Source organism: Nicotiana tabacum, chromosome 9 (assembly GCF_000715075.1).
Source record: "Nicotiana tabacum cultivar K326 chromosome 9, ASM71507v2, whole genome shotgun sequence".
NCBI lineage: Eukaryota > Viridiplantae > Streptophyta > Magnoliopsida > Solanales > Solanaceae > Nicotiana > Nicotiana tabacum.
The window spans coordinates 123841867-123862850 of NC_134088.1; the positions used below are offsets into that span (position 1 = coordinate 123841867).

Genomic DNA, 20984 nt, shown 5'->3' on the forward strand with positions numbered 1-20984 from the left:
TATGTATTCTGAAATTGCTTATATATAATCATAAGTTTAAACTCCAATACTCCAGTTGGGAATGCCCTTAGTGATAGACAAGAAAAAGAATAAATAAGAGTTTTTGATACCTATTAAGTATTTTGTTGAATTTAGGGATAGACAAGAAAAAGGATCACTTTCAATTTACTAGATATTTTCTTTTATTCTTGTTATAGTAAGAGATTAGTCAACAGTTAAACTATTGAATTTCCAACATATTTGGCTAAAGATTTTCGTTAATCTTGTCTTGTGAAATAGTGTAAAGTCAAGTAGGGCAGATACATTGAATGTTCTAGGGCCATAAAGTTGATTGCCTATTTGTTTCATCATTCTAGACTATGGAATTGACCTAGTCAATAGTCTAAAATCTGTTCCTTATAAAAAAGAAAAAGGTTACATTTAGATGAATAATTTTACCAGATTCAGGTTAAAAATGCATTAAAACTCTAACTCCTTTCTTGAATCACCACAATTGTTGTGGTTTTAGAGTACAAATATCTTAGTCGCGGCAAGGAGTTCAATTGAAATCTCCTTCATCAAAAATATTTATTAGGGTAAAAAAATAATTTCTTGGTTATGTATAAACTTTTTTATATTAATAAATAGCGTAATGACAAATAAGTTCAAAAATGATTTTAGGCCGCAGGTTTAATCTAACTGTGACACTTAAGTATTTTTTAAAATTTTCTTATATAAATTCTTGACATGAAATGAAGAATATTTTTACCTCGTGATATTATTAATTGGTCATACCCTTGAGGGGCCGGCAAAGGGAAAATACACACAATAGTACTTCACTAATTAGCACTAGTCAATACTAATAGAAAGGACACAAAACATTAACTTACCAGGAAAAGTAAAAGTTGACTCTGAAGTCTTTGTAGTTGATCCAAAACTCACGCACAAATTAAGAAAAATAAATAGCCCCATTAATTTTCTTCTGAGTAGAGTAATGTTCTTGATTTGTGTAACAAATCATAAGTTTTCTTGCAATGGTTTCTTTCCTTTTTTATGTTCTATTGTTTCTGTTTCTCTTTCCACTACACAATTTAGCTCAAAATAATGGTAGGGTAGCTACTAGCACTTCTCTTACTGCAACAGATGAAACCACCCCATGGTTTTCACCATCTGGTGATTTTGCATTTGGGTTCCAAAAACTTCAAGATAAAGATCAATTCTTGCTTTGCATATGGTATGCAAACATACGGGAAAACACCATAGTGTGGCATGCAAATATCAGTAATCCAGTGCCACGTGGATCAAGATTACAGCTTGATTCTCAAAATGGTCTCATACTTAGTGATGCACAAGGAAATACAATTTGGAGAACTGATTCGCTTTTTGGTAATATTGACCATGGATTTATGAATGACACTGGAAATTTTGTTATTATGGGAAATGATTCTACTGATCCATTGTGGGAAAGTTTTAGAAACCCAACTGACACTTTGTTGCCAAGTCAAACATTGGAAAGAGGAAGCTTCCTTGTTTCTCAAAGATCAGAAGCTAATTTCTCTCAAGGTATTGTTGAATTCCATCTTTGAAATATTTTCTTGAGCCGAAATTCTATCAAAAATAGCGTATTTACCCCCACAAGGTAAGAGTAAACGCTGTGTACTACACTTCCCAGACCCCACTCGTGGAAATACAAGTATGTTGTTGTAGTATTGTTGAATTGTGTAATATGGCCAAATTTTCATGACATTTGCCATGACATAATATCCATTATAACAAATTTGTGGTTCATGACATTTGCACATAATATCCATTATAACAAATTTATGGATCATGACATTTGTCATGACATAATATCCATTATTAGGCCAAAGATTTCTTGCTATAAATAGAGGAGTTTCTCCTCATTTGCAAACACACCAATTCAAGAGCTTTTCACTCTTGTCTTTCTTTCTCCTCCTTTATTTCATTATAGAGTATTTTGTATGAGAGTGAGTGTTGGGAAACACTTGTGTGAACCCTTTCTTTGGAGTGATCTTGTGAGGTTATTCTCTTGGGGTATTTGGGATTAATTAGAGTATTTACTCTAATTTTGTACTCTTGTTGGTATAGTGAAATTGCTCATCTCCGCTTGTGGACGTAGGTCACCTTGACCGAACCACGTTAAATTTGTGTCTTCTTTATATTCTTTAATTGCCGTTATTATCAACTTCCATTGTCTTTGTTATTGTCATTATATCGTTGTTTGGCTAAATTCCGCACTACCCGGATTTCCGATCCTAACAAATTGGTATCAAAGCCAGATCTAACCGGGTTAGTTTAAATAGCCAAAATGACTCTAACAAAGTCTTATGTTGAGAAATTTGACCGAAGTGCAAATTTTGGAACGTGGCAATTAAAGATGGAAGCTATCCTAATTCAGGATGGCTTAGATTGGGCACTGCAAGGAAAGGAGAAGATGCCGGATAAAATGACGGACGAGGAGTTTGCCGTCTTAGACAAAAAGGCAAAAGCAGGTATTATTTTAAATCTTTCAAATGAGGTTTTGCGTGAAGTTGCAGCAGAAAGCTCAGCCAAAGGCATATGGGAAAAGCTTAAAATCCTATATATGAAAAGAATAGTAGAAAACAGGCTTTACCTAAAGCAAAAACTCTACACTTTTCGTATGGCTGAAGGTACCTCTATACTTACTCATCTTGATACTTTTGATTCTCTTCTTATGGATTTAAGTAACATAGATGCTGCAATCAAAGATGAGGATCAAGCTGTGTTATTGCTTGTTTCCTTACCCCAGTCGTTTAAACATATAAGAGATACTATGGTTTATGGAAAGGATAATATCTTTTATAAAGATATCAAATCTATTTTGAAATCAAAAGAACAAATAGATAGAGATATTACTGGGAAAACTAGTGGGAACCAAGGGGAAGGCTTGTTCATAAGAGGTAGATCCAATAAGAAAGATTTAAATAGTGAGAAACCTAAATCAAGGTCAAAATCCAGATGCAGAAATATCATGTACAAATATTGTCATAAGAAAGGTCACATTATTTATGAATGCTTTAAATTGAAAAACAAAGAAAAGCATACAGAAAAGAAAAATGAGCACAAAAATACTGACACTGCCGAAGCAAGTGTAGTTGCTGATGAGACTGAGGGAACTATTTTTTTAGCAACTAATAATAGTTTCAAATCTAACAATGAGTGGATTTTAGATTCGGGTTGTTCTTATCATATGTGTCCCAGTCAGGATTTATTTACCACATATAAATCTATTGGAGGTGGAGTTGTCTTGATTGGCAACAATGCTGCCTGCAAAGTTATTGGAAAAGGTACAGTCCGACTCAAAATGCACGATGGTGTGGTGAGAACTCTCACCAATGTTAGACATGTTCCTGACTTGAAGAAAAATCTCATTTCTTTGGGCACTCAAGAATCTCTTGGGTGCAAGTACACAGGTGAAGGTGGAGTTCTGAAAATTTTTCATGGTGCTCTTGTGATCATGAAAGCACGCAGATCTGGTACATTGTATACTCTTTTTGGATCTACTGTTACAGGTGCTGCTACAGTTTCAATATCAGATAAATCAGATTCTGACATCACCAAATTGTGACATATGAGTGAAAAAAGGTCTTTCCATCCTCAACAAAAGAGGTCTCTTATGTGGCCAAAGTACCGAAAATATGGAGTTCTGTGAACATTGTGTGTTCGGGAAACAAAAAAGAGTTAGCTTCAAATCTCCAACGATTCATAGAACAAAAGGTACTTTGAATTACATTCATTCAGATCTTTGGGGTCCTTCACGTACCCCATCTAAAGGTGGTGCCAGGTATATGTTAACTTTCATTGATGATTATTCAAGGAAAGTTTGGGTTTATTTCCTGAAAAATAAAAGTGATATTTTCTTAAATTTTAAATAATGGAAAGTTTTGATTGAGAAGCAAACAGGAAAACAGGTTAAGCGGCTTAGAACAGATAATGGCTTGGAATTTTGTAATGATGAATTCAACGAATTTTGTAAGAATAAAGGAATTGCTCGACATCGTACTGTGAGAATGACACCACAACAAAATGGTGTGGCAGAAAGGATGAATAGAACTCTTTTGGAAGGGCTCGTTGCATGATTTCAAATGCTGGGTTGACAAATGCCTTTTGGGCAGAAGCTATCTCTACAGCTTGTTATATTGTTAACCGAGCTCCTTCTGCACCTTTGAACTTTAAGACTCCAGAGGAAATGTGGTTAGATACTCCTGCTAATTATTCTGATTTAAAGATATTTGGTTGCCCTGCATACATGCATGTAAATGATGGAAAATTAGAGCCAAGGGCTAAAAAGTGCATTTTCCTTGGGTATGCATCTGGGGTGAAAGGATACCGACTATGGTATCCTGATCCCATGGCACCAAAATTTATAATTAGCAGAGATGTAACCTTTGATGAATCCTCTATGTTACATTCTAGAAAAGAGTCTTCTAGTTCTTGTAATACAGATAAAGGAAAGAGTACACGGAACCAAGTGGAGATTGAGATTGGCATTCCTTCTGAGCCAAGCTCATTAACTTTGGAGCAAAATACAGTTGAAACTCCTGAAGTTGAGACAGAAGCTGAAATTCCTGAAGTTGAGACTCCTGAAGTTGAACCAGAAGAAGAGGAGTATTCTATAGCCAAACATAGACCAAGAAGAGAAGGTAAACAACCATTAAGGTTTGGAGATTATGTTGCATTTGCTTTTTCAGTTGCACAGAAAACTGAAGAAATTGGAGAACCATTAAAATATTTAGAAGCAATTTCTGGTGCCGACTCAGCCAAGTGGCTGATTGCAATGAATGAATAAATTGAGTCTCTCCACAAGAATGGTACTTGGTCTCTTGTGAAGCCGCCATCAGAAAAAAGAATTGTTGGTTGCAAATGGGTCTTCAAGAAAAAAGATGGCATTCCAGGGGTTGAAGATGCGAGGCATAAGGCACGATTAGTTGCAAAGGGCTATAGTCAGGTACAAGGAGTTGATTTTAATGATATTTTCTCACCTGTTGTTAAACATAGTTCTATTCGTGTCTTGCTTGCCTTCGTTGCCATGTATGATTTGGAATTAGAACAACTTGATGTTAAGACAACTTTCTTACATGGCAAACTTGAGGAACAAATATACATGCATCAACCCGAAGGATTTGAAATTGAAGGAAAAGAAGATCATGTTTGCTGGTTGAAGAAATCCTTGTACGGATTAAAGCAGTCTCCAAGACAATGGTATAAAAGGTTTGATTCCTTTATGTTGGGTCATGGTTATTCGAGGAACATGTGTGATAGTTGTGTTTACTTCCGGAAGTTAAATGATGGTTCATTTGTGTACCTATTATTATATGTTGATGACATGCTCATTGCTGCTAAGGATTTAACAGAAATTCATAACTTGAAAAGTCAGCTGAAATGTGAATTTGAGATGAAAGATTTGGGAGCAACTAAACAAATCCTTGGCATGGAGATCAAAAGAGATAGAAAAGCCAACAGGCTATTTCTGACCCAGAAGAAGTACTTGGAGAAAGTCTTGGAGAGGTTTGGCATGAAAGATGCTAAACCAGTTAGTACCCCTCTTGCTGCTCATTTTAAGTTATCAGCTGCTCAGTCCCCGCAGTCAGAGGAAAAAGAGAGGTACATGACATATGTTCCTTATTCCAGTGCAGTATTATGTATGCAATGGTTTGTACACGTCCAGACATTTCACAAGCAGTGAGCGTGGTAAGCCGATATATGGCTTGCCCTGGTAAAACATATTGGCATGCTGTGAAATGGATTCTCAGATACTTGCGAGGTACTTCAAACACATGTTTGGAGTTTGGGAGAAATACTAACACTTTGGTTGGTTTTGTAGACTCAGATTATGCAGGTGATCTTGACAAAAGAAGATTACTGACAGGCTATGTATTTTGCATCGGGGGTTGCGCTATTAGTTGAAAAGCTACATTACAACATGTAGTAGCTTTATCTACTACCGAAGCAGAATATATGGCAGTGACCGAGGCGATCAAAGAAGCTTTATGGTTGAAGGGTCTATTTGCGGAACTCAGTTTACACCAATGTGGTATTACCATTTTCTGTGATAGTCAAAGTGCTATTCACTTGACTAAAGATCAAATATATCATGAGAGGACGAAGCACATTTATATAAAGTATCATTTCATCCGAGAAACCATTGCTGAAAGAAAAGTCTCTGTTCAGAAGATCAACACTAGAGACAATCTTGCTGACATGTTCACAAAACCTCTTCCAGTGTCCAAGTTCAAGCTACTTGATTGGCATTTATGAATAATGATTTTTCCCATTGGGGGTTTTTTTCGCAGAGAAGGTGGAGCAAATTTACTATATATAAGCCGAAATTAGACCAAGGTGGAGATTTGTAATATGGCCAAATTTTCATGACATTTGCCATGACATAATATCCATTATAACAAATTTGTGGTTCATGACATTTGCCATGACATAATATCCATTATAACAAATTTGTGGATCATGATATTTGCCATGACATAATATCCATTATTAGGCCAAAGATTTCTTGCTATAAATAGATGAGTTTCTCCTCATTTGCAAACACACCAATTCAAGAGTTTTTCACTCTTGTCTTTCTTTCTCCTCCTTTATTTCATTATAGAGTATTTTGTAAGAGAGTGAGTGTTGGGAAACACTTGTGTGAACCCTTTCTTTGGAGTGATATTGTGAGGTTATTCTCTTGGGGTATTTGGGATTAATTAGAGTATTTACCCTAATTTTGTACTTTCTTTTGTACTCTTGTTGGTTAGTGAAATTGCTCATCTCTGCTTGTGGACGTAGGTCACCTTGACCGAACCACGTTAAATTTGTGTCTTCTTTATATTCTTTAATTACCGTTATTATCAACTTCTATTGTCTTTGTTATTGTCATTATACCGTTGTTTGGCTAAATTCCGCACTATCCGGATTCCCGATCCTAACATATACAAACTGTCAAAAGGTTTCCATGAGAGCACTCATGCTTGAGCTAGACGCGGCCGACGAGAATCATCATGACTAATTGGTTAGTTTTTTACTGGCTGCCAGTCTACTGCAATCCTCTTCCTTTATCCGAACTTGAGACCGGTGGAGTTAGGAATATGTTTTAGTCATGTCAGTATATTTACTTTAGATCCTATGCTTTTTAGGAGTATCTTAGCCTCACTTGAGGTTTTCATTCCAGTAGAGAATATAGAGTTCTAGTACTTTTCGTTTATAATGGCCTGAGATGAAATTTAAATGAAGAACATGGCCAGTGAGGATTGATATAGCCGACTCTACTTGTTTGAGATAGAGGCGTAGTTGTAGTTGTATGTCTCAACGCGCCCCTCATGTCTGGGCCTGATTTTTTCCCTCGTTAGACAGACAATTAACTGTTAGAGCGATAATGAGTTTAACGTTTTAATTATATTATGTCTCAACAGGTAGATTTTATCTTCGCATGATTGATAATGGGAATTTGATACTTGTTACACAAAGTGTGCCTTCCAATTCAGATTATGATGATGCGTACTATAACAGTCAAACTTTTGACGAAACAAATGTAACCAATTCTGGTGATAAATTGGTTTTTGAAGAGAATGGCATGATGTATGTATTGAAGAGAAACAATCAAAGGCAATTTCTTACTCCCAGATCCATCCCTTCAGCTTCGGAAAATTATCACCGCGTGACACTTAACTTTGATGGAGTTCTCACTCATTATTATCGCTCGAGGAGTTCTAATAGAAGTGGCTGGAATATTTTATGGTCTCAACCAGATAATATATGTTTCAATATTTTTGGAGGAGGAATAGGGGCTTGTGGATACAATAATGTGTGCAATCTTGGTACAAACAAAAGACCAGTTTGTAACTGTCCTAAAGGATATTCACTACTTGATCCAAATGATACTTATGGCAACTGCAAACCAGATTCTGCTGTAAGTTGTGATGAAGTTGGGAGGGGTTCACCTGAAGATTTGTACAGTTTTATCACGGTTCGTGATACTGATTGGCCAACATCTGACTTTCAGAAGCTTAGCCCTTCTACTGAACAAGACTGCCAACGTTTCTGTTTGAATGATTGTTTTTGTGCTGTTGCCATTTATAGAAGCGATAGCTGCTGGAAAAAGAAGCTGCCACTCTGGAATGGGAGAATAGACACCAGTCTGAATGCGAAAGCGTTTATTAAAATAAGGAAAGGTGGTGTTCCTCCTCTAAGTCCTGGCCTTCCAAATCCAGGATCACGCCAAAGCAAGAATTGGCGAAATTGGGCAGTTGTGTCGTCCACACTCTTAGGTAGCTCTGTGTTGGTGAATGTTGTCTTTATTGGTGTATTTTGTTGGGGATTCTTCCATGTTTACAAAAAGAAAGCCAAGACATTTCGTCCTGCAAGTCATGTACCTGACTCCATTTGTCATAGTTTTACATACAAAGAACTTGTCGAAGCCACAAACGAGTTCAAGGATGAGCTAGGCAGGGGTGCCTTTGGGATTGTTTACAAAGGGGTAATGCCAATCTGTTCAAGAAACGTTGTTGCTGTAAAGAAGCTGGATAGAGTTGCTCACGAGACAGAGAAGGAATTCATGAATGAAGTAAATGTGATTAGTCAGACTCATCACAAAAATTTGGTCCGTCTTCTTGGATATTGTAACGAGGGACCTCATCGCTTGTTGGTCTATGAGTATATGAGTAACGGCACTCTTGCAAGTTATCTTTTTGGTGATCAAAAACCTACTTGGAGTCAGAGGACAAAAGTTGCAATGGGAATCGCAAGGGGACTTGCATACCTCCACGAAGAGTGCAGTACACAGATTATCCATTGTGACATAAAGCCTCAAAACATTCTTCTTGATGATTATTATGTTGCTCGAATATCAGATTTTGGATTGTCTAAACTGCTGAGGATTAACCAGAGCCGAACGCTTACTAATATTAGAGGAACAAGAGGTTATGTTGCTCCAGAATGGTTCAGGAATAGTCAGGTCACGGTTAAGGTGGATGTTTACAGCTTTGGTGTATTGCTACTAGAGATCATCACTTGCCGGAAAAGCTTGGAGAATGAGGAAAGCTATGGACCGGAGGCAATTCTTACAGATTGGGTCTTGGATTGCTTTCAAGAGGGAAAATTTGAAGCTTTGGTAGAAACTGATACTGAAGCCTTGAATGACAAGAAGCAGCTCGAGAGGTTCGTGATGGTTGGTATTTGGTGCATCCAAGAAGATTCATCGATGAGGCCTACTATGAGGAAAGTCACTCAAATGCTTGATGGATCTGTTGAAGTGACGACTCCACCTTGCCCATATACATTCAGCACTACTATTTAAGATCTGCCTCAATTGTGTGCAGTTTCCTCCGCTGTATATCTTTAATATCTAAATACTAAGGTAATGTTACTCATCATATTGCATGTTCTTTAAGTTGTATGATCTGTATAATTTTCTCAATTTGGTGTTGGTAACTGTTAATCTGTATTATGTATAACTACTGTAAAGGGGGGAGCTACGCGTTTTCACATGTCAGGCTGAACATGTAATGAATTCTTATCAGGATTGTTTTGATGTTCATATCATGTGTAATAGTCAAAGTTAATTGCTCATAATCTTTGCCGCGTTGAGAACAAGTGGATGGCCTTGATTTGTTTAAGAAATGATTTATGTTAAGTACCTTCTGGCTTTGGAATCCTACTTAGTCATTCGAGATTTAGCTTCTTAAAATTCAAAAGCAGAAGCCATTTAACATAGTAAAATGTATCTTCTGCAATTTTTGGCTTCCATTAACGACTTAAATAAGAAACCAATGTCTATTCTGTTTCAAAGGCAATTTTCTCTATTCTATTTAAAGTGGTTGTATGTCCATGTTATTTTTACTATCATGGAATCAAAAAATGGACAAAGTGAATTTACTTCATTTCTTACTCAACTGCTTGTTTTTACCACCAAATTTTGCATTGTCCTAAACTGAAAGCGATATGACAATTGGCTCGTTACTAGTGTCAGAAGCGGATCCAGAATTTAAGTTTTCTTCTGCTCGGTCAAAGACTAATTTTCAAGGGGAAATTTCTTGCTCACTTGGGAAACTTGTCAAGTGAGCATATAAATGAGCATTTGCAAAAGAAAAAATAGCACATTTGGCTTGCATTATTGTTCTTTCACTTGCATCTTATTACAAAATTCATGTCATGAAAATCAAATGGAAATGCTATAAGGTACACCTTTTCCGGTAACACCAGGTCCAGAAAATGGTTTCAACAGTTCATAAGGCACAACTCCAGCTCCATTTCTGTTCATCAAATTGCAATCAGCATTTCTACCATCAATAATCCCTTCAAGTTCCTTTAATCTTCCAGAAAATTTTTCGAACGCTGCGTTAATCACAGGATCCTCTGCCCAGTAAGGTTCTATTTTCTCTCCAAGATATTCTTCATCTGGAGAATGATTTGATAAAACATCCAAAACTGCCATGACTGTTGTTGCCTGGATTTGTGAAGGGAAGCATTGTAATAGTGCATCCTCGGGTTTTTTCAAGAAATTCTCCCATTCTTCATCAGTTGGATCCTCAGTTGGCATTTTTGCTCTAGCAGTTGTTGGCCTATTTGGGAAGTAGCCTACACATGCAATAGCAAAATCAATATTTTATGAAGTGAAGAGACAACATAAATTCAATTAGTACAAAATGAAACTTTCATTTTTAATAAATTTTGAGAAAGTGGGATTATGAAAATGTATTTTATTTCCTTTTTATTTACACAAATAATGTAAAGATTCTTTTACGATATCAGTGTAGTTTAATATGTTTTCGTATGTTGGTTAGGAGAACCATTTTTGTCAAGTTGTCTATTAATGCTTATCAAGGATGTACTCGTAATAACCTTATCAATGACGTGAATCTGTTGTGCATAAAACTTAAACTCTTTTAAAATGAGTTTAATTTCCATACACTGGCATTATAAAAGAATTTTTACACTATCAGTTCACCTAAAAGTTAATTATAAGTTAACTGTCCATTGTAACTATAAAACAACTCTTACACCAGCAAATCACCTAAAAGAACTACAAAAGCAACCGTTCATAATAAGTGAAATTACTAATATGAAAAACTAGTGCAAAAGGCTAAGGTGAGTACCTGCATAACTGTATTGTCCAAAGTTTACTGCTGCATGGTGTCCAGAAGTCACCCAAACTATTGTTGTGATAATTCCAATTAAGTCATCTGGGGTTTTTAGTTCTGGCCACCACGGCTCGTCTTTCTTGTCACCATGTCCAACATCTTTTATCTCTGTCCACCAAGCTTGAAGTTCTGTATCGGATTTTATGAGTTCGGTTTCTGTATAGTAGTGGTTGACATAGTCTGTTACCCATTGTTTAAGGGTGTCCCATAATACTAAACCATCATTTGCAAAAGGGTAGTCTTCTATTGTTAGTTTCAAACCATATGGTGCATTTGGATCTTTCACGGCCATTCCCCTGTTAAAGTTTGCACAAATAGCATGTTATATGGAAGGATAAAATGGAACACTCGGTATTCTTAGTGTAAATAATTTTTATACTATCAGATCACTTAAAACATAATTGCATGTAATTCTCCATAATAAATAGGACCAGTAACATGAAAATTTTGACATGTTAAAATACGCAGATAGTAGTAAATTAGTACCTACTAATGAGGTCTTCAGGGAGTGCCTGTCGATCAAATCGCCATTCAAGATCATAAGCAACCGAGCTTAACTCCATGGCGTATTTGCCAGGGAAAAATGAACTCTCAATAATGCCATTGGCATTAATAAGAGCATCTCTAGCTATGGCATTTATTTCCATTGTGTATCTGAAGTGAGGATGCAGTAATCTGTATATTGGATGCATTGAACTAAGTTGCCTATTTGTTGCTATGATGTATGGCTCTGTAGCACAATGAGTTCTTAGCCTGCAAAATTTTGAAATTTTTTTTTCAAGTATTAATATTTAGATGAAAGTAGATAATTTTTACTTATCTTTTTTGGCAATGGAACTTAGATTAAGTTTCTCAATCTCAGAAATTGGAATAACATGAGCCATAAATTACTCAAAACTACTAAGAGCCCGTTTGGTTCGACTGATTCAAAGTAGCTAATAAGTATCAAGTGTTGAACGAACTATAAGTACTAAAATTAATTTTATAAAATAGCAATTACATGTTTAAATAGAAGTCTTGAAACTGAAATTAAGTGTTGTTCATATGTTAGGGGAGAAAGTGTTTGAAAACTTATTTTACGTTATAATGACTAAAATGGGAGTGACCTACTTATAGATTTTAGTTTATGAGAACTTTTAATATTTACCAAACATGGAGATAAACTAAAAAATAAATATAAACTGGTTCAATCTATTTATAATATAAACTTATCTAAGCAACCTCTAAATGATGAGTGAGATAAGAAGTTGGACATTCGGACCATCTTTTCCGGCCAAATAGCAAGCTGATATAATGCATGTGTCCTGATCACTTACCAGTGACTAACAAGCTGGTGATAGCCAGAATCATGAGCAAGAACATGAGCTTTAGCTAACTTCCAAAGCCAAGAACCAGTGGCATGCCAAGTAGGGCAATATACTTGTTTCCATTGAGGTTTATCACATACTGGTGGCCTTGTTAACTCAATGGCCAAAGGTCTCAATGTGCCATCTGGTGTCAAGAAAAATAGAGTTCTTGATCCATATACCACACTTCCTTTGAGTTCATTCACTTTGTTCACATATGGTAACAGCAAATCATGATAATCTAGAATAAACAGCTTCTTTTGTTTAACTGCCTGCATTTATGCATAATTCAAGAATTAGTTAAGACAGAAGGAAGACTATGTACAGATCTGTATAATTAAGCACAGACTTTACGGTGGATTATTTGCACTATATGGCCTTTTTTGAGGCCACTGTTTAAATTATATCCCCTGTAAGTTCAATGGACTAAATTTCACCTTTAAAGTGGTTGGACGAATCCTATTCTTTTTCAGACAAATTTAGCTCATTGGAATAATTGTGTGTGTGTGGGGTGGGGGGTGGGGGGGGGGGATAATTTAAATACTGGCCTAAAAGAAGCCATTTATGCAAATAAAGGGATCCAACCATTGGCTAGAAATGACACCAAGTAGCCACTCTAAAGGGCTGCTACAATTTTCTGATACAAATGTCCTAAATTGTACCGAAATTAAGATTTTTATTTTAAAGTTTCAGGACAAAATAGGCGTTGGCTGATTCCTAAATAACAACCCTAAGAATGATTATTTGTGTACTTCCGCCAACTGTTGGATATCGTGTGTCCACAAAGAAAATATAAAATATGTGTTTTTCTCATAATATATATATATATATATATATATATCAAAACAAAGGATTTGTTTATATATACCTCTTCAACAGTCATGAATCCTGCAATTTCTAACTCAATTAGCTCTTTTGTGATTGCTGATTCAGGAGGTCCATATATCTCAGGGTCTAGCTTGCTCTTCAATGGCCATTCCTGTTTTTTCATGAAGTATTTTAGTTCAAAGAATTAACATAAATAGTCATTCACTCAACTGTTTATACTAAAAATAACCGGCGAATATATATTATATGTATAACTCATATATAATACGTGTATAACCTATGTATACTGCTTAGGAAAACTAAACGAATCCGGCCGGCTATTTGTGTACAAATCCCTTTTAGTTATGTGTTTCTATCGATAATTTCATCTTTTAACCATAATGTATGCCTTGATTTATAAACGACCTATTTAATGAGCAATAATCTTTCTATAACAAGAAAAAAAGAAGGATTGATCAGCACTAAAACAATAATTAAGTAATACAGTATGATAAAATGAAATAAAAATAACTAATTAAGGGAATCATACCGTAACCAAGCGTATACTATATGGGTTCAAACCAGCTAAGGTTTGACGAGCAAATTCCACATCTTTAAACCAAGAAAACTTGTCCCCTGCAATAACGTTGAAAATATTTAACTTAGATTTTTACAAGAACTTTACCAAAGGTGCAATAAAATTACTTCTAGTTTATTTTTATTTTTTATTTTCAACAGATATATTATGCATTGTTGGAAATTCAGATGAGCGTGACATCATTTTTGAGGATCCGAGCAATATAAGTTCTCAATATAATATTTTGATTTATGAATTTTTGATGGATCCGAGCAATAATGGGGACTTACTTTGAAGCAATTCAGGGGTTTCAAAGAGCAAGACACCTTTTCGGGTATTAGAAATGGCCTTAATGAGCCTTGGTATGATATTCAACAGGCTACTTTTATCGTTAAGGGGTGAAAGGTCTACTCCGACGTTGAACAGTGAGTCAATGGCCGGAAAATGTGGAAATCCGTCGTCCGTATTGATGGCGGACTTCAACGCCGGCACCACCGCGTGTAGAACTGAGTACAGGGTGTTGCCTCTGAATGATAAGTCCTTCAGTTCTGAGAATGCTTCATCTCTTGGTACATATGCAAAGGTACTCTTTGATTCAGATAATGGATCTGCAATGCAACCACAAAATGAGTAGTATAAAATTCAATTCTGAGTTTAATTTTTAATCATTGGAAACTATTGAATTTTTGCACTATAGATCAAGAAAAAACTTTACAAAAAGAGTTATGTATTGACGGTGTAAAAAATATGTACATAATCTGGTCAGTTATAAGATAATTACATATATTTATATGATAAGCATTACGTGGTAGTTTGGTAAAAACGATAACTAACTTGCTATTGGATATTACAGTACACTGATAGATATATTTTTTTTTTTTACAAGCAGTTTGGTGACATGCAAACTATGGTAACATGTTATTTTACACTGTTAATGTATATAATTTAGATTCAATCAAAGTTTAACTTCTATAAACTTAATAAAAATTTCATATTATCATGCCACTTAAAAGATAACCACGGATAACTACCCATAATAAGTAAAATTAGCATCTGGACAATACGACAAACAATCAGAAAATAACATAATAATATAAAAATTATTTACATTGTTATTGTAGAGTATAAGTTTAAGTCTATTTAAAAATAGTATATACTCCTTTTGTCCTAATTTCCGTTACACTTTTTCCTTTTTGGTCTATCCTAAGAAAAATGACATGAATTTGTTTTAAAAAAAATGTGTCATATAAATTGAAACGTCGGGAGTACCTTTCTCGCTTCGTGGGCCACCACTTTTGCATCTTCTAGGATAAGGGAATTCTTTACCACCAAGTACTGGTCTCTTAGTATCATCACTAGCATCAGGATCTCCAATATCATTGTATACATCATAATCATATACTCTCTCGAATTGTTTACGTTGTCCAAATCCATCACCTCTCATTATTACAAGTTCTCTTTCTCTTAATCTCTTAATTGCACTTGGCGTTTGAGATGGTAGGTATGACTGTGTATCAATATGGAAATAAAAGAGGGAATTAGAAAATATTTTGCAATAAAGAAATTATTGAAATCAAATATACGTAATGCACTAAATTTGTAATCTCTTGACTATCAAATCGTCCCTACGAAGTAATTTTTTTTTTAGTTTTGGCGTAATTGGTAAAATTATTATCATGTGACCACGAGGTCATGTGTTCAAACCGTGGAAACAACCTCTTATAGAAATGCAGAGTAAGGTTGCGTACAATAGACCCTTATGGTCCGGTCCTTCTCAAATTCCGCACACAGTGAAAGCTTAGTGTACCGAACTGCCCCGCCCAGTGATGTGTCCGAAATTACTGGTTTGTCTAATCTCTTTCTTTTTTCTCGTATGAGTCCTAGGAGTTACCTAAATGTCAGTAGACTATTTTTAACGTTGGATAATTAACTGCATGCATGTTGTTGTGTACCCATTAGACAAAAGACATGTTGCTAGAAGAAATGTAGTACACAAGAAGAGCAGCCTGTGGTTGTGTAATAATAATTAAATGCAATTAATAGGACCACTAGGTCCACAATATACTTTTTTTAATACATTTGTCTACTTTATAAGTGAGATGTAACAAAAACATTGTATATGGAATGGACCACTACAATGTTCTAGGTTAGTATATGTGGTCTTGTACAAAAGGGAGCTTGACGCAACCATAAGATTGTTTTAGTGATCAGGATATTATAAGTTGCAAAAATAATTTCTTGTAAAAATGCATAACAAAACTGTGTATATAAGAGTCGGTGCGGTATAACTCTTTCCCCTATATCATGCATAGCGAAAGTTTAGTGTATCATGTTATCCCTATGTGGTCGGGTACTAACGAAATTGGGATGGTGAAATATGGATGTGGACGTGATTATTAGATTCTTTTTAGTTTTTGAAGAAAAGAAGGTAAAGAACATAATAGTGATTAGCAAAGATTCATAGGGTACTTTAAACTGTTTATTTTAAGATACGATAATTTTACTGAGTTTTATTAAGGTTATACAATTAAGTCGCTAATTATAAAATAATTACAAGTAAATTTCTATTATAAGCAGAGGCGGACCCATGTGTATGGGTGAGGGGTCACCGGACCCCGTAAACTTCGGCCGAAATCTCTATATATATATATATATATATATATATATATATATATATATATATATATATATATATATATATATATATATATATATACACACACACACACACACACACACACACACACACACACACACACAGCCTTTAGAGGGCATTGATTGAGCAGAATAATGTGCCCCTCGCGTAAAATTCTGGGTCCGCATTTGATTATAAGCATTAAGCAGTAACCTGGAAAATATAACTTGAATCCATTCTTCTATAGTTAGATCATATTCCTATCCACTACGAAAATCAACCAGCTATTTCTTATTCTTGACGAAGAAATCATATCTAAATCACGAAATATATGTAAAAGATAAAGTTGATAAAGTTGGTGCCATGTGATCAGCAGGTCACGGGTTCGAGCCGTGGAAACAACCTTTTATAAAAATGCAAGGTATAGCTGCGTACAATAGACCTTTGTATTCTGACTCTTCCCCCGACCCCGCGCATAGTGAGAGCTTAGCGCATCAGATTGCCCGCCCTTTAATACTTATAATTAGGCTAATATGAGAAAAAATCATTACTCTTTTTCCAAAAATATAATAGGATAGTAATTATTTTGGGTAAAATTAAAAAACAAAAGCATAAATGAAGAGGGAATTTTTGGCAAACCTTGTTGGTGAAGAAAATCCTTTTCTCGGGATTATCAAATTTGGAGTGAACCCAAGAATTGCAAGTAATATGAACTATGCCATGGGGAAAGCCATCAATTACTATATTCTTGACATACATTTCCTTGTGGTGCTCATTTTCTACTAAAACTGCTCCAACCTCCCCAAAGTTTTCAGGAATTACAAAATCAGCCTCATAATGTGTGTCACCATCCACATCTCGTCCACGATGTGCAAACGTTTTAATGCTTGGTTTTTCTGTTCCAGCCTCTTTAAAAGATGAATAGAGAACAAAATAATTAATAATATTCAAAGAATATCGACAAGAGTGATTTCTCGGATGGTCAGCATCCTCCATCTACAATTCTAAAGTTGTGGGTTCGAGTCACTAAAGAATCGATAGCTCCAACAAAAGAGAAACTTAAAAGAAAAAAATATTCAAAGAATAACAATTGCAAAAAGAAAAAAATTAAATATAAAAGTCGCAAAACAAGAGAGGAAATTATATTAGTAATTAAGACAAAAGAAAAAACTGGAATTAATGTCGGTGCGGATGTTGCTAAACAACATAAACAACATATTTCCGTCGCTAAACCAATTCAACGAAGGATTACCAAAAAATCTTATCAGCTACGGGCTATTTAGGGAGTAATAGATTAGTGACAAATTTCATAGTTAAATTTTACCTTTTTTTTGTAGCGAACAAATGAGGAAGAACTTGAACAATTATAAAGCAAGAAATTAGCATAAAAGAGATTGAATGGCCTTTTGCATGATTATGTTTTTTTTTTAATAAGATGAGGTGGTAAACAAACTTTTATCTTCAACCGACTTGTTAACCCTATAACGTGCTATGTACGGGAGGATATTAAAGATATATAATGCCTCAAATTGATTCTGTAGAAATTTTCAGTAATAGCGTAAATCACTTATTTTTCAAAGTTATGGGTTAATTATTTAAATTGTTTTCAATTTTGAAAAAAATGTTCAAAGTGCAGTTTGCTTCAGTTTTGCACGTTACGTACATTCGTATTTTGTTTCTGAACTGAGTGAATGCGATAGAAGGAGCAAACGAAATAGCATCCACAAATGGCTTATCTAAGTATAATTATTTACTATAAAAAAAAGTACTAAAATTAATTGCCTTAGTTGGAAAAAAAGAGTACAATTATTTACTTCACTATTATAAAAGGTTAGACAACAGATGCTGATTTGAAATTTGATGTATGCAGAAGGACATTTCTTTTACCACTCTATTCCATGTTATGTTGATCCTTTTTATTTTTTGTCTGTTTAAGAAAAAGAAAAATGATTTTTTTTTAATATTTGGAAATAACTTAAATTTAAACTTTTGATTTTATCCTTAATAATACTAATTTTTTAGTCATATAAATCTCATAATATAATAAAGACTAGAAGTTTCGTATTTTTTTTCTTAGTCTTTGTGCTCAATCAAATAAGTTCACGTAAAATAAAACAAGAGGAATAAAATTGATTTTCCGTTTCAAAAAAAACTTTGTGAAAATTATATAGACTCGTATTTTGATTGAATTTGACAGTGGAAAAAAGAACTTTCTTTTTAAAAAAACACCCTCAAACCACTTCCCAATTGCAGTAATTTATTCATTGACTAAAAGATTAAAAAGGAACGGAAAAGGGAGAGGTTCCTTTCATATTAAAATTTTATGTATTCTTACTAACTTGTTTATTTCATATTTTCATTATATATTCATCACAAATAATATTGGTTCAAGTTGTATGTAGTGTCATTAATTAAGTCTTTGTTTGAATTTCAAACTAATTTTACATCTAGCAATGCATAGCCCATACTGCCTAATGCACGTCCTTTAATTTTTGAATTTTTTGAAAATTATCATCTTGGTACTTCTGTTTTTTTAAATCCAAATCTTTATTACTTTTGAACGGACCGAGTTCTATTGAACCGCAATACTCCTATCTTTTAAGCTAGCATAGATATCTGTTTCAAAAGTCAATAAGTTTAATACTAAAAACTTTAAAATTGGTTAAATCCATGAGTTTCAACTCTGGATCTGCCCCTCGTTCCAACCCGTATACCTGGAAAAAAATTTGGAAAAAGAGAGCACTTACTAGGATCAAGCTCATCAGCAACAATCTCCAAAAGGAGTGTTTTACCAAGCAAATCACCAATATCATCAAGTCCCCTTGTTAAAGCTAAGTTAGTGCCTCCAACAGTTTTTTGGACAGTTACCACTGCTTTAACACTAGTAGATTTCTCAGTAGAACTAAGCACAGCTTTTGTGCTATTTGCAGCATAATAGTGAACCCTAAAATTCTTCTTTTGTCTAAGGTTTTTATTTAAAATATTGATGGGAAAAGAGGCCAAGATTTCTCCTGAAACAAATGATTTAGTAGTACTCCATGGGATTAGGGTTTTTATAGATTGTGATGTTTGATGAAGCTGAGGCTTCAACATTCTTTAATTTTCTTTTTCTCTTCTTTGGTATTTTTGGGATGTAAGGTTAAGAGGATATATGATTTGCTTTAAATTATGCGAAGGGTTCTCTTTATATAGATGACATTTTCTTGCTTAGCTTGGGGTAAGTATAGAGTCTTTTTATTTTTTGTGTGATGTCTTTGGCTTTTAGCTCTAGTTATTGCATGGAAAGTAGGGTTACAGATAATTCCAAATGATAAACGTGTAGTTGTAGATATATGTAATTTGTGTCTAGTCCCTTCGGAGAATCTGATAAAATTGAAACGGTACGGAGAAGATTAATCGATTGCAGAGAGGAGTTACAGAAAAGAAAAAAAGTGGATAATCTAGCTTATAAGGAGAAGGACAAGGAAAACTTCACTATACTACTTTGAGCGTACGATGAAAATCATTTTTCATGAAAATTTTATTTTCCATATATACGAAATGGTTTTTAGTAGAGTATTTGTTTGATGGGTGGAAATTTTGTTTTGGAAAAGTTATTTTTAAAAATTAATGCTAGTAGTTTTGGGGTAAACATCGAGGACATGTAGATTTAAAGTATCATAAACTATGTTATTCGACTCTCCGAAAATATCGCCATATCGGATCCTTCAAAAATAGTGCATTTTTGAAGGATCCGATACAGATGCGACAATATTTTAGAGAGTCTGCAGAGATCATAAATTAATGTGCGAACAGCTTCTCCCAAATTCCTTTTCTCTGTGTGTGTGAAAGAGTGAGAGAGTGTGTGCGAGTGATTGAAAACTAATATTAGCAAATCTCTATCAATATATTAAAACAAATTTAATAACATAAAAAAGGGTATGCAGAAAGTCATTTAACATGTGCATCCATTTATTTCTAATTCCTTCACTGATTGGATGGGAAAAAGGCTAGACTATGTATATAAGGACAATTTGCCAAATTACCTATGAGCTAGCCCTTTAGTTTGGTAGGTATATAGTTCATTGAACATGAGGGTATTAGATACAGTAGCGTTTTGCGAATTTAGGATTTAAATTTTATGGGTTCAACCTTTAAGATTTTTAGCATTGAACCCATTATATTGTTAAAATTATGGGTTCAATCAAATATTTGTGAACTTTTATACCCAAATTTATGTTCCGCGTTAAAAGTATCGAATTCAGATAAATTAGGTATTAAAGAGCTGAATACGCCCCTAGTGGTGATACGCAGGGGAGGAGCTACAGTAGAGGGTGCGGGTTCGGGCGAATTCAGTGACTTTTTTCGAGACCCTGTAATTGTATTGAAAAATTTACTGTTTCTATATAAATATATCTTGCCGAACCCAGTAACAAAAGAGGCTTGGATTCAATGGTAAGAGTTCTTGGTTCGCGCAGAGAACATGT

General features: G+C 34.6%; 2 protein-coding genes across 4 annotated transcripts; one reads left to right on the forward strand and one right to left on the reverse strand.

The window, feature by feature from the left end:
- The first annotated feature begins 870 nt into the window (after positions 1-870).
- LOC107771053 (G-type lectin S-receptor-like serine/threonine-protein kinase RLK1) lies at positions 871-9603 on the forward strand. 2 transcript variants are annotated; one of them, XM_075222222.1, is made up of 3 exons: positions 974-1542; positions 2399-2492; positions 7428-9603. In XM_075222222.1, the coding sequence occupies exons 1-3, from the start codon at positions 1390-1392 to the stop codon at positions 9308-9310; spliced, it is 2130 nt and encodes a 709-aa protein (XP_075078323.1). In that variant the 5' UTR covers positions 974-1389; the 3' UTR covers positions 9311-9603. The 2 variants fall into 2 exon arrangements, with proteins under 2 accessions (XP_075078322.1, XP_075078323.1); XM_075222221.1 differs by lacking the exon at positions 2399-2492 and having other exon boundaries at positions 871-1542.
- A 486-nt stretch (positions 9604-10089) lies between these two features.
- Positions 10090-19727, reverse strand: LOC107800325 (linoleate 13S-lipoxygenase 2-1, chloroplastic-like). 2 transcript variants are annotated; one of them, XM_075222219.1, is made up of 10 exons: positions 19266-19727; positions 17158-17426; positions 15153-15390; positions 14174-14491; positions 13857-13942; positions 13368-13478; positions 12470-12771; positions 11640-11906; positions 11109-11449; positions 10090-10590 (listed from the first exon to the last, which is right to left on the reverse strand). In XM_075222219.1, the coding sequence occupies exons 1-10, from the start codon at positions 19609-19611 to the stop codon at positions 10172-10174; spliced, it is 2697 nt and encodes an 898-aa protein (XP_075078320.1). In that variant the 5' UTR covers positions 19612-19727; the 3' UTR covers positions 10090-10171. The 2 variants fall into 2 exon arrangements, with proteins under 2 accessions (XP_075078320.1, XP_075078321.1); XM_075222220.1 differs by lacking the exon at positions 11640-11906 and having other exon boundaries at positions 19266-19722.
- Between the last annotated feature and the right edge of the window lie 1257 nt (positions 19728-20984).